General features: G+C 40.7%; 5 protein-coding genes; 2 read left to right on the top strand and 3 right to left on the bottom strand.

Annotated features, from left to right (window-relative positions):
* Nucleotides 1–11: 11 nt before the first annotated feature.
* On the top strand, nt 12–921 carry GSBLH_T00001328001 (uncharacterized protein; the record flags this gene model as incomplete). Its single annotated transcript, XM_013039718.1, has 6 exons — nt 12–17; nt 52–103; nt 136–167; nt 196–235; nt 269–521; nt 552–921. The coding sequence occupies 6 exons, from the start codon at nt 12–14 to the stop codon at nt 919–921; spliced, it is 753 nt and encodes a 250-aa protein (XP_012895172.1).
* A 1,019-nt stretch (nt 922–1,940) lies between these two features.
* Nucleotides 1,941–2,669, bottom strand: GSBLH_T00007010001 (uncharacterized protein; the record flags this gene model as incomplete). Its single annotated transcript, XM_013039717.1, has 5 exons — nt 1,941–2,009; nt 2,040–2,138; nt 2,212–2,448; nt 2,477–2,605; nt 2,637–2,669. 5 exons carry the CDS (start codon nt 2,667–2,669, stop codon nt 1,941–1,943), a joined length of 567 nt encoding a protein of 188 aa, XP_012895171.1.
* Nucleotides 2,670–6,922: 4,253 nt separating this feature from the next.
* GSBLH_T00001326001 (uncharacterized protein) lies at nt 6,923–7,616 on the top strand (the record flags this gene model as incomplete). XM_013039716.1 has 1 exon in its annotated part: nt 6,923–7,616. One exon carries the CDS (start codon nt 6,923–6,925, stop codon nt 7,442–7,444), a length of 522 nt encoding a protein of 173 aa, XP_012895170.1. The 3' UTR covers nt 7,445–7,616.
* An 80-nt stretch (nt 7,617–7,696) lies between these two features.
* On the bottom strand, nt 7,697–8,973 carry GSBLH_T00001325001 (uncharacterized protein; the record flags this gene model as incomplete). XM_013039715.1 has 1 exon in its annotated part: nt 7,697–8,973. One exon carries the CDS (start codon nt 8,971–8,973, stop codon nt 7,732–7,734), a length of 1,242 nt encoding a protein of 413 aa, XP_012895169.1. The 3' UTR covers nt 7,697–7,731.
* A 1,124-nt stretch (nt 8,974–10,097) lies between these two features.
* Nucleotides 10,098–10,902, bottom strand: GSBLH_T00001324001 (uncharacterized protein; the record flags this gene model as incomplete). Its single annotated transcript, XM_013039714.1, has 5 exons — nt 10,098–10,290; nt 10,321–10,375; nt 10,406–10,589; nt 10,620–10,713; nt 10,742–10,902. 5 exons carry the CDS (start codon nt 10,900–10,902, stop codon nt 10,098–10,100), a joined length of 687 nt encoding a protein of 228 aa, XP_012895168.1.
* Between the last annotated feature and the right edge of the window lie 1,162 nt (nt 10,903–12,064).

The raw sequence follows: 12,064 nt of genomic DNA, 5'->3' as shown, positions 1-12,064 counted from the left end.
TAAGCCAAAAAATGGATGTATGGATTTTTATTATTTTGTTTTATGAAATAGTCTGATAAGAAATCCATTTACTATACAGTAGCGAATATAGCAGCGCACGAAGGTTTTTTTCTATGTATATATGGTCACTTGTAGGATCTACAGGTCACTATGAAGTTAAAAATGATGTAGGAATAAAAATAACATTCTATCAAGGCTGTAGCTGCACTTTGTGAATTAGTGCTCTATTTTTCGGGTATTTAGTCTCCTTACGTACGGTAATCCATAGAGTCTCTTGCAAAGGACTTGGAGGCATTTGCCGCTCATGCCAAGCGAGCAACTGTCTCTCCCTCTGATGTGCGTTTAGCTGCCCGTCGACAGCCAAAAGTAGTTTCACAAATTGACGAGCTGATTTCTTCGATAGACGAAGAAAAGAAGAAAAAGAAGAAAAAGAACGATCCTTCCTCTTACAGAGTTTTGTTATCAAACATTTCATCACAAAATCTCTACAATTGCCTCCACTTCAACAGGAACTCCCAGAGGTAATGTCGCTACACCCACTGCAGAACGAGCCTGGCGTTAAGAAACAGAATCTTTCAAGAAATGGATATGTGCTTGCCATTCTCACCGAAAATCTCGACTAAAACATCTGAAGCGCCGTTCACAACCGCAGGTACTTTCTCAAACGTAGGACATGCATTCACAAATCCAGTTATCTATGGGGAGAAAAAAACGAGGGTACCTACTTTGCAAACACGAACTTTGGTCGGGTCCGAGATCTCAGCTATTATCGACCCGAATCACAATGATTACACAAAATGTTCGCTGCCAACACCATTCCCGCCCTTCTTGAAGCATCGTATCCAGTTTTCTCGTCGATATCAGCTCCAACCTTCACAGTTCATTCCTAATTTCTTCACATACCTTTCCTTTGTAAAATGACCCATCCTCCTTCATCGGTAAAGCACCCGCTACAACATCAGAAGAAAACGTACCGATAATACACAAATACAGCATGTTTCCTGTTCGGAGAATGCTGACATAGTTACCAACAGGTTTTGACACCTTAGGAAGAACGATCCCTCTTTTTGCCAAATCCGATAAGAATGAAAAACTACGAGCAACTAGCAAGTATTTTGTTCACCAAAACGAATACAAGTGCGCTGCATTTGAAAGATAAAATGAGGGTACAAATCGTCTTGTGAAAACAACATATCATACAACCATATTACTTTAATACATATCATTGGTCAAGTAAAAACTGTTCTCCATTGGGTAATCATTCATAAAATATTCAAAAACAGATTCTTTAGCATACACATCAACAGAAGGGCAAAATTGGTCAGAATTACAAAGAGGAATCGGTGATTCCGAGTCAGATGATACTGACTGATATACTGGGTAGGGAGGAAGAGAGATATCCGGGTAGTCATTCGTACCTGAACTCACAATAACCTCTTTACTGGGGCTTGTAGATTCATAGGAGTCTCTCTCCTCCGCAGACAAATCAAGGGATGATGATCTTTGGGACGAACTAAGAGTGTCCAGACTGGGTGATGCATCTCTAGGATGCTTTGACTCGTACGCTACATTACAAAAAGCAGATATAACCATACTCCAATAGTACTGAGTTCTCTTGTCCCTGCACGTCTGGCAGGTCTTGGGCATAACCTTTTTCCCATTAAGGATGATCGGTTTGTAAAAACTCATTGTTTTTAACAACTTGCAACTAGAGCACTTTCTAACACGTCTCTTCTTTCGTCGGCTGTATCCCGTTTGCTGCCTCTTGGAAATGGCTCTTCTAGTCATAACGGAAAGGTATTTTGAAGTGGGGGATATTCATGTGTTTGATCATTGTTCCGGTAAAAATCTCATTTTCCCGCGGAATTGTGAAAAGCATTTGATTAAACCCTCATTGCCGTTAACTGTCTTTCCTTCATTCAACGCGATCAAAAGCGTCTTCAACAAACAGAAAATGCCTTTTCCAACTGAGCAATCTTATCGGCTAGAAGTTTGTTCTCATGTTGTAACTATACCTCAAAACGCCATAAAACTCGAACTTTCTCAATATCCCGTCTGAGATAGTCCGTATTTTTACAAATGACAGGAACATCAATCTTGTTCAACTGCAATGCGATCGAAGTGATGGAATCATCCGTCTCCATAAGAGTATACAAAACCGTAAGAAACGAATGGAACGCCTACAGCTCCCAACATTCACTTCTCTCCTACTCTCTTCAGTTTGTAAAACTGATTGTAAAGTTCGGATCCTTCCGTTTCGTTCCCTAAAACCGCGCGAAGCGTGGACTCGATCGTTCCCTCCGCGCTTTTCACCTTCGTCGCAACGTCCTTAATCTCCAAATTCAGCTGTTCAATGGACTTGGAGACGTTCGTCAAATCGATCTGCTGCGTTTGTTTGCGCTGCGATAACTCCTGTAAGCGTTTCAAATACACGGTTCGGAAAGATTGCTAAATGACACGCGAACGCTGCTCAAACCTGGGGAATTGTCTGGAGCATCTCGTCCAGCTCTTCCTTTTCTCGTTTCTTTTCGCCTACAATCGCTGTGATCGTTTCGATTTCGCGTCGACTTTCGTTGATTTTCTTGAGTAACTCCTGCGATTTTTCCTAAATCTAATGCATGTTGGACGCATTTCACCCAGAGGATTTGTTTTTCAGACTCCAAATCCATGATGAACTTCACGATTTCGCCTTTTTCGCTTTGATAAATGAACTCTTCTTTGGATGATTCCGAGGCGACCGTGTCGCAGGAATTGCTGATTTGTTTGAGATAGACGTCAATGTCCTCGATGAGTTTTTGCTTCTGTTCAAAGGACGTTCGCGTGAATTCGATTAATTGGTTCAATTCTGTAATGTTTCGTTTGAGCTAGAATCGTAAAGAAAGAACAGAGGGCGAAACAGAGTTGATTTGTTTGTTCAATCGATTGATATTTCGAATGTGAGAAAAAAAGACCCGGTTACACCGAATTAAGTCGGTCTGGATGGCCGTCAATTCCTTCACATCAAAGAGTTGGAGAGGGATGTTACTTCGTTGGGGGGTTCGAGGTCAGAGGAAAGAGAAATTACTAGAAGAGAGCAGAAGAGAGAAAGAGAAAACGTTGGATATTTCGAAAGGAAATGTGGGCGTTTGCAACGCTGTCGTCGAACAAGGCGATGAGTCCTGTCTACGGATATGAACAAGCGAAAACTGCAACTGAGGGAATTCGATTCCATTTAAAACGCAGATGCTCCTTACAAAGCAGTTCTGATTCACTTTCCAAAAAGGTAGAGGCATTAAAAGAGAAATGTGTTTCGTCCGTTGGTGGTTCCATACGAGAACTTTCTGTTTCAGAAATATCGCCATTGCGCCAATTGGATATCGATTTCAAAATTGCGTTTCCTTCAGAAGCTTTTGTCTCCACCGATACTCGTTTCTCCTAAAATGGAAAAAGAGTGAAGAAACAAACTTGTTCGAGTGAAAATGAGATTGAAGACACTAACCAGGTTAAAACATCAGAAATATCTTTAGGCTCGGGGTACATAAACAGGCTAAAACCGATTTCTTGGCTATAACCACAACTCTAGATATGGATTCAAGAAGGAAGACTTACGATGAAAGATTCCGCTAGTTCGAGGCAATTCGAATGACTCAAGTCTTCTTCTGTGCAGATGAAACCAGGGTGTTCGAGAACTACCGGAGAAAGCATGGAAAGGCATTGAACACAGAGATTAAAGAAAAAAACTCTATCCATATCTTCCAGAGAGAGAATGTCATCAGGAATGTATCTAAAATTTAATAGGGATCTTTTTACCGCTACATTCCAAGTTCCCTCACTGCAGAGAAAAGGAGAGCGTCCATTTGATGAGTATTTACCCACATCAAGAAATGAATGGAATTTTTGGAATTACATTTTTCCCTGAATAGGTTGGATTGATTATGTTAGTATTATAGGAGCAATACTATTTGATCTAAATAGCAGCATGGATATACGGGATTGAAGGAATTGAATATCATACGATTAATAATACTCTATTTGTTAGTAATGACAACAACTCTGTTTATAAGTCATTGTTTGTTGTGTAAGTGGGAATTGATATTGTTAAAATAGCTTTATGTGTATTGCATTGCCTGTTGAAAGAGTATAACATATCTGTTCATTGAGAATTGGTATTGTATTCAAGCATTGCTGCTGAAAAATAGTTGTGTTGAAGGCAACCAAATCACATAGTATTGTTTTGCAAAACATGGTTATACAGAGTAAGGATAATGTTGGTTGCACATTGGATTTACATTGGTAAAGAATGAATTCATTTTATTTACAATTTCCACAAGTATTTATTAATATCGTACGATTCTATCTGTTTGTTTATTGTATTCTCAATCATGTAAATACGCGACGTATTGAAAAATTCGTTACGAATCTTAATTCCTAGAAAGTGTAATTGTATAATAAAACACAATGTAAGCATAGAATAAACAATTCGTCATTAAAAAAGAATGAATTAAATGCGCAAATCCAATATCGGAATTACAATCATAATCAAAATCAGATTCGGAATTTTGAAATCAATAATATTAATATTCAGGATCAGGATTAAAGATGCTTTGTAGAAGATTAGCGAGAATAGGAAAAACATCTATTGCTGAAATCAAATCCCTCAAACAAGCAAAACTCGAAATTGATTTCCATTCAGGTATTTTTTTATCGAATGATATCCTGGAAGTAACCCTTTTGTCTTAGTAATCAGCAACCACGAAATACATAGTTTTTTGAAGATTTGAAATATCTAAATACTATCAGTATTCTTTATTCCAACCCACTTTCCAATGTCACGAAACGATAGTTATTGAAGCTTTCTTCCTCATTATTGATATCAAATGTTATATTTGGAAGATTTACCTTCAACCATTTCGAATCATTTCATTATTACTTCGTATTATCAATGAACACGAATCATTATTTTTTCCACAAAGTGTACAATCACCAATTTGAATGGATTGTAATTGTGGCAGATTCTTCAATTCAAAGTCGCCAGCAAAATCACTGAAACTATATTCACCAATTTGAATGGATTCCAATGATTCACAATTCAATATGTGGAATGATTTCGATTCATCATTTCCCCAATCTTTCTTTTTTGAGTAAATGAATTGCATCCGATTTTGATAGTTTTCAATCGATTCAATCCATCGATTATGAATGTTTGCACTGATTCAAAACAATCATTACCGATTTCGATTGATTCCAAATTATACAACAATGAAACATCCCAATCAACCAATACACAATTGTCACTCAGTTTCAAATGTTTCATTCCGATATTCATTGGATTGCTGCCATCTCCTTCATATTTATCATCAATATCACATTCAATTCCATTATACCATTCACATTCATTCACTAATTTACCATATCGATCATACACTTTTCCAATTCCAAATCGATTATCATCACACCAATATCCTTCATATTCAATACATCCATTATTATGATAACTCGTTCCATATCCAAATCGTTTCCAATTGATCATTATGCCCTTGTACAACAAGAATCCATTATCATCATACATTTCACCATATCCAAATGGAATGCCCAATTTGTTTTCTGTCAATATCAATCCTTCAAATCGACTTCCATGATCCAAATCCACGATTCCTTCTACTACTTCTATGGATTGTTCTTCATTATATGAAATAGCACCAATTTGATAATTTCCAATCACTTTCAACACTTTCTGTTCATTGACCACTAATCCTTGATTCATGAATACTCCATTATTGAATTGCAATACTACACATTCTCTATTACTCAATATGAATATAATCCAGCAATCTTACGCCTCGAAATAAGAAAGAATATGAGGGGAAACGCTTCATTTTAAAACAGAATCAGTTAAATAGAACACAAGATATTTCTGTTTTTTAGCATCTTCTTTTTTTGATAATCATTGAGTTTTTCAACTATTGGAACATATTTTCAATCTTTGTTTGATCTCTTTTCAACCATCCTTGTTATAATTGCGAAGTGATATAATATGGTTGAACTTTTTACGATTTAGGAAATAGCATTTAAAGTATTATTTCAATTCGCGAGTCCATCAATTCATTATCCATAATCTCTCATTATATACGTAGGTAAATTCTCATGAATCCTATTACTCTTATACACAGTGAATATCTAACTGCTAATTCATAGTATATTCCCATAGGTCATATTTTGGTTTCATAATTCTCTTCTTTCACCATCATTTTGCAACACTACCATTTTTAAAGAAAATATATCACTTTTACTGTTTAATATATTATTTTCGACTCTCTCTCGTTATTTTCAATCCAATTGACATAGTTTATCGCACCATTATGTCACCGACATAATAACAGTCCAATCCTTGCTTCTTCAACTGTAACTAATCTATTTTCTTGGCAACAATCGCTCTTAATCTAAACTATTCCAAACCAATTCTAGAATATTTTTTTGTACAGATTATTCTCATCTCATTATTACCAATAAACAAAATTAACTATATTTCTACTTTGTATATTTTGTTTTGGTATGCTACTCTGTAGAAAATCCATTTCCTATCTGTTTGAGACATGAAGTAGGCATTTTGGTCTCTTCTTGATACAGATATTCTGTCAAGTCACTCACCGAGGAATTAAAGAGCGAAGATATTTCCAATCGTTCTTTTTTCATTACTGTAGTACTTGAGGTGATTTTTCCATTTAGGGTGGTAACAGCGGCTTTGGATTTTTAGTAGCTAAGATGCTGCTTCAGGCCGGCGGCAAAGTGACAATAGGTAACCTCTCTTTGTTTTGTTAATTACAGGATGCCGTTCACAGGAACGGGCTATCACAGCATGCAACACGTTGAAGGAGGAGACTGGAAATGAAAGCATCAACGTAACTCTTGAAATAGCTAATCTCTGTAGTATCTCATTGTTGATATGTCGGATGCTGCCTCTATTCGATCTTGCGTCGAAACAATCCGTTCGCAAGGAATTCGCTTCAATGTCTTGGTCAACAATGCTGGCGTGTCTTTGATTCCGAACTATACGGAAGCTCCCACGGGCCAAGAACTGACCTGTCAAACCAACTACTTTGGTGTGGTTCAACTCACGGAATCTCTCATTCCCTTGTTGGAAGGGGATGCTCGTGTGATCTTCGTCAGTTCCTTGACGTATAACAAAGGAGCTCCAGACACAATCGATCGGACGCATCTCTGCATCGGCCAAGAAGCCTATGATAAATGGAGTCCCTATTTCCGCTCGAAGTATCTGGTGACTTCCTATGCGCAGTATCTGGCGCGACGCAATCCGTCCTTATTCGTGATCGCGTGTGATCCAGGAATCGCAGGGACTGCGATTGCTCGGGAGCTGGGCTGCATTGGGAAGATCTTTCAGTGGAAGATTTGTCAGTGCCTCTTCCCTACGTGGAAGGTAGCGATGGGAGGAGAGAGTGAGGAGTAGGGCGCGTGCACGATCGCGTTTGCAGCGGCGAGTCAGAAGGTGAAGAGTGTTTGCAAGTCTGGAGATATGTGCTGCTGCTGTAAAAAGAAGGAATTGATTCCGCGCGTGAAGTCGGAAGAAGAGCAGAATCAGATTTTCGAGGCTACGAAGGATATTTTAGATTCGATGCCTTGCTGTGTTTGTTAACCAACAATCCAAAAGACAATCAATCAATTCAACAAACAAACAAACAAACAAACAAACAAACAAATAATCAATCACTCGTTAATCGAATTACAAACAACACATCACATGAACTCGAGTCCTTCAAATTTCATCTTCCCCGGAATCTCCGTTTCCTCCATCAGCATCGTTCCATCCAAGTTGAACACCATAATATACGAGTTCTGCGTCTTCTCCTCCTCGTTCTCCTCGCTCTTCAACGCCACAATCACGCTGTCCTTCGACCCAGGCAAAAACTTGAACTCCGAAAAGCCGCGAGTCGGCGTCAGCGTCGTTATATGCCTCACTTCGATCTCGCTGAAGTCTTCGGAAGCCAGAATCACCGTGTTCGACCCACGCCGCTCGTCTTCGTTCTCATCGTACGGCTTCTTGCTCACACGACGCGGCAGAATCACCCACTGCTTGCGATGAGGCGACCAGCTAATCGCTTCGTGGATCATGTAGCCTGGATAAGGACAGCCAACTGCTTGCCGCAGCTTGTTGTATCGATCGGTCCAGTCTTCGTGTGTGATTTGCCCGTGGGAATCGATTACACTCACCCACATGTTGTTCGTGTTCTTGATCGAACCGTCGGGATTCGTGTACTCCTTGCCAAAGCTTCCTGCGTACATCTTGTCGTCCTTGACGGTCGCCCACTCCGTCTTCTGACCTTTGTCGTTGTTTCCGTCACCCTCCATCATGATGTAACGAGGAATGGCCTTCGAACCGCGAATCTCAAAAGCAATTCCAGTTCGGTCATCGAACGCATACAGCTTGTTCCTAAACCAGGTGAGTGCACTCAGTTCCATTCCTCTTCCCGCTTCACTGATTTTGCCAGTGAGAGTGCTTTCTCCTTTCCACTCAATGGAATATCGTCCCTCATTGTCACGCAAAAGTCTTCCTTTCTTCATAATGCTCTTCCACTCTCCTTTGCGAGATTCGACAATACGACTCTTTTTGTCGAGGTCAGACACGATCACGAGATCAAACACGCCATCTTGTTTCAAGGAGGAGCTTCGTAAATTCACAGACTCGTTAGAACTCCCATAATGGCCAATCACATAGAACATACACAATACTGCACATAGACTTGGGACTATCACCTTTAGATTGTATTTGCTTTTTGGAAATTGCTTAATTTTTCTCGAATCAAGGAGAACGTTCGTATCGGATTCAAAGTCATCGTATACGCGAGCCCCACTACTGTACTCTCTTCCGGTATACGAAGCACTCTTCATCACCAATCGAAATAAAAGATAATGACAAAATTGGAGGGATAGGTATATAGTGTCATCGAAAATAAAAACACGATGTGGGTGTACAACCATGTACACCTTCCTTCATTCAGGGACCAATCGAGATAATTCCTTCAGAGACTTTTTCTACAGTTAGCAGGTTCGCGTTCTGTACAATTAGAACACAAATATTAAAAATCGAACTTCTTCCGAGAATTTTCCTGGAATCGTTTCCATTCTCCACAAATCTACTTCAAGATTATTCTGATTATAGTAACGCTGTCTTTCCTATTGCAAAGAGTTTGTTATGTGCCACGGAGAGTGTCGTGTTTCATTCGTTATTGTCGGAGCAACGGGATTAAGAAATGTGAGTACTTTTGGTAAACTGGACCCTTATGTTAAAATCTCTTATGGAAAGAGTGTATATAGGACATCTGTTATTCATGACGGAGGTTGTTCTCCCAGTACGGTTTGCAAATCCCTATTTTATTCTAGGGTGGAATTATGAGATGTGCCTAACAGGTAAAGAACCCGATCTCCGGGTAGAAGTGTACGGTTCACTCGACTTGGGGCTAATGCTTAGTTTTGATAGCCATTTTATAAAGGATAAACTTATTGGGTATGCAGACATCCGTTTATCAAATTTACCTCCTGGTCGCCAAGGTTTGATGTCATGTTCTTCACTGAAGACTAGATTTGAATGTTAATTTAACGAGTCCAAAGTATTCCGGATCAGCTGGAACATTACGTGTCATTTTTAAGGTTTACGGGGATTGCCCCTCTTTTAATTACCCGCCAACATGCTGCGCCACCTATGCCAGCTGTTCAAATTGTTCTATATCCCCCCCTCAAGGCAGCATTTGTCCTCGTCCTAGTAATTGCTTCGCCGTTCCTATTCATTCCATGTCCTGCCCTATTTTGCCTCAGCAACAAACACAAACTTCCTTAGTTCCTGCTGTTACAAAAGACTCTTGCATTTTGCAAGGTTTACCTGTAACTTGTTACATACAGGCTCCATACACCCACGGTGCTGTTCCTGTTTCTGGATGCTCTACTACTACTACTTCCTCTTATTCTGAACCTCATCCAACATTAGCTTCTTCATCTTACTATTATTATAATAATGGTAATAGGGGTTCTACAGAATATACCAAGGTGATGGACGTGCCAACTTGGGTTGTGTCTCCATCCACCGTTTTCACAACTGTTCAACCAAATTAACGAAATCTATACTGTAACATATGCTTGTCGTCCTTGTGTTTGATGAAAACAAGAGAGAAAAAGCGCGAGCAGATCGGCATCTTTTCTTTCTGGGAGTGTCGGAGCTCATGGCTTCGAAGCTGGATGAGGAAGCTGTTCAGCGCGGCTCGGTGGCGATACGTCTCATCGAACTGCTGGCGATAAGCGGATCTATTCCTCAAGAAAGCGCGATTCTCCGACTTGGGATGTCTCGAGTCGATGGCGAAGACATTATTCAGCACGAACCACTGATCGGCTAATCGTCAGCCACGCGCTCCACACGCACAATAATACCGAAGAGACTCGACAAAAGTCTGCTTATTCCCTCCGTAGTCGTAGAACAGAGGATCAAACAAGGGCGTGTCCGGAGCGCGGCGCAGAATCACATACGGCTCCATCCCCTCAAACTTCAAACAGCGCAGCGGCAGCGGCTTCGCGCCTCCCTTCAGCCACTTCCGATCGATGTATCGCTGCCCCTCAGCGCCCTGCCTCGCCCCTACATGCGACCCCAGTCGATTCTTGTCCAGGCTGCAGCTCCGCGTCTTCACACATCGCCGCAGCTCTTCGAATGAACTCGGCGAGACGCGATCGCTCCTACGTCCCACGCCCTCTCCGTCTCTACATCAGCACGCACGCCTCCGTCTCGCGGCACGCCGCCGTGTTGACTGCCTTCTCGGTGAGGAAGAGCACGGGGAGAACGACCACGGATCGCTCCAGCGCCCAGAGAGAAGGGTCGGCGCGCTGGAGATTGGCGTAGATGGCGTCGGAGAAGTGCAGGTCCATGTCCAGCACGACGAAGTGGCTTGTGCGGACGTGCTCGATGGCGAAGTTGCGAAGACGATTGATGGGGAAGTGCGTAGCGCTGTAGCAGAACGGCTCCGAGACAGAGATGTAGATTTGAACGGTGTCGGGGAAGGAGTGGGATTGGAGGAAACGAGAGAGCATGGATTGCTGCTCTTCCGATGTGATGTGGATCATGAAAATGCAAGGTCTAGAGAATGATGAGGCGCATCGAGAGTCACCCATTCCATTGAGATACTCGGAGTGGAATGACATTTAGCCGGATATAACTAACATAAACATAGCTTCGTAGACCCACTTGCAAACAAAAATGGCAGTGAACTCCGGAGTGTGAATTGCATTTGTTTCATCCACTATATCAACACTTGGTAAGAAAAATGAACTTGGTGACTCATCCAGTACAATAGGATGGACACGAATCACTTGATTGCAGGAATCAAAGCTTAAATCTTGTGCAATAAAGTCGAGTTGTTTCGAGATCCCGTTTCGGAATCTGTGGTTGCGAACCCACTTCCATACGTCTTTAGCATAGACAGTTTTTGTCCGCGAAAAGAATTTTAGAGAAGGAGCATCGTAAAAATCGATTAAAGGAGTATGAAGTATAGCTGTTCGTGATCAAAAACCAAAAAATACCTACAGGAGCTAAAACCACTTACATCACTTTTTAATAAAAGATCTAAAGTCTCGTTTGACAAAATATCGCTTAAACACTATTTGGAAAGCAATGATTCACACTACAGTATTATCAATAGGTGACGCAAAGTAATTAAATAGTACAAATAGAACGGTTCTACAGTATTAAACATCACCAATTGCATTACATGATAAGGTAGCAGACGATACGGCACTTTTGGCCTCGTAGCAATAAAAGGATATTCATGAACCAAAAAGAGACAACAGCTTCCCTGACACAAACCAAACTTTTAAGTAATTGTGTATCTATCTATTATCATTTCTGACTTTAAAGACTTTTTTAAATTTTTTGTACTGGGGTTATGCTACGAAAAGCTGTAGCTCCACTTCTACGTCGTAGCCGTCAATGCTTGGTACAAGTCTTTGTCCTTACATTTTACAGATAGAAACAGAAACGGATTTTCTCAACTCTTGGAGAGGAAGAATCTGCTTCTGTGGCTGATTCCAGCAC

This window comes from Blastocystis hominis (genome assembly GCF_000151665.1).
Source record: "Blastocystis hominis, Singapore isolate B (sub-type 7) whole genome shotgun sequence assembly, scaffold_10".
NCBI classification, from domain to species: Eukaryota; class Bigyra; order Opalinata; family Blastocystidae; genus Blastocystis; species Blastocystis hominis.
The sequence above is the reverse complement of the archived record's forward strand: the minus strand, read 5'-3'. Positions and strand labels throughout refer to the sequence as shown.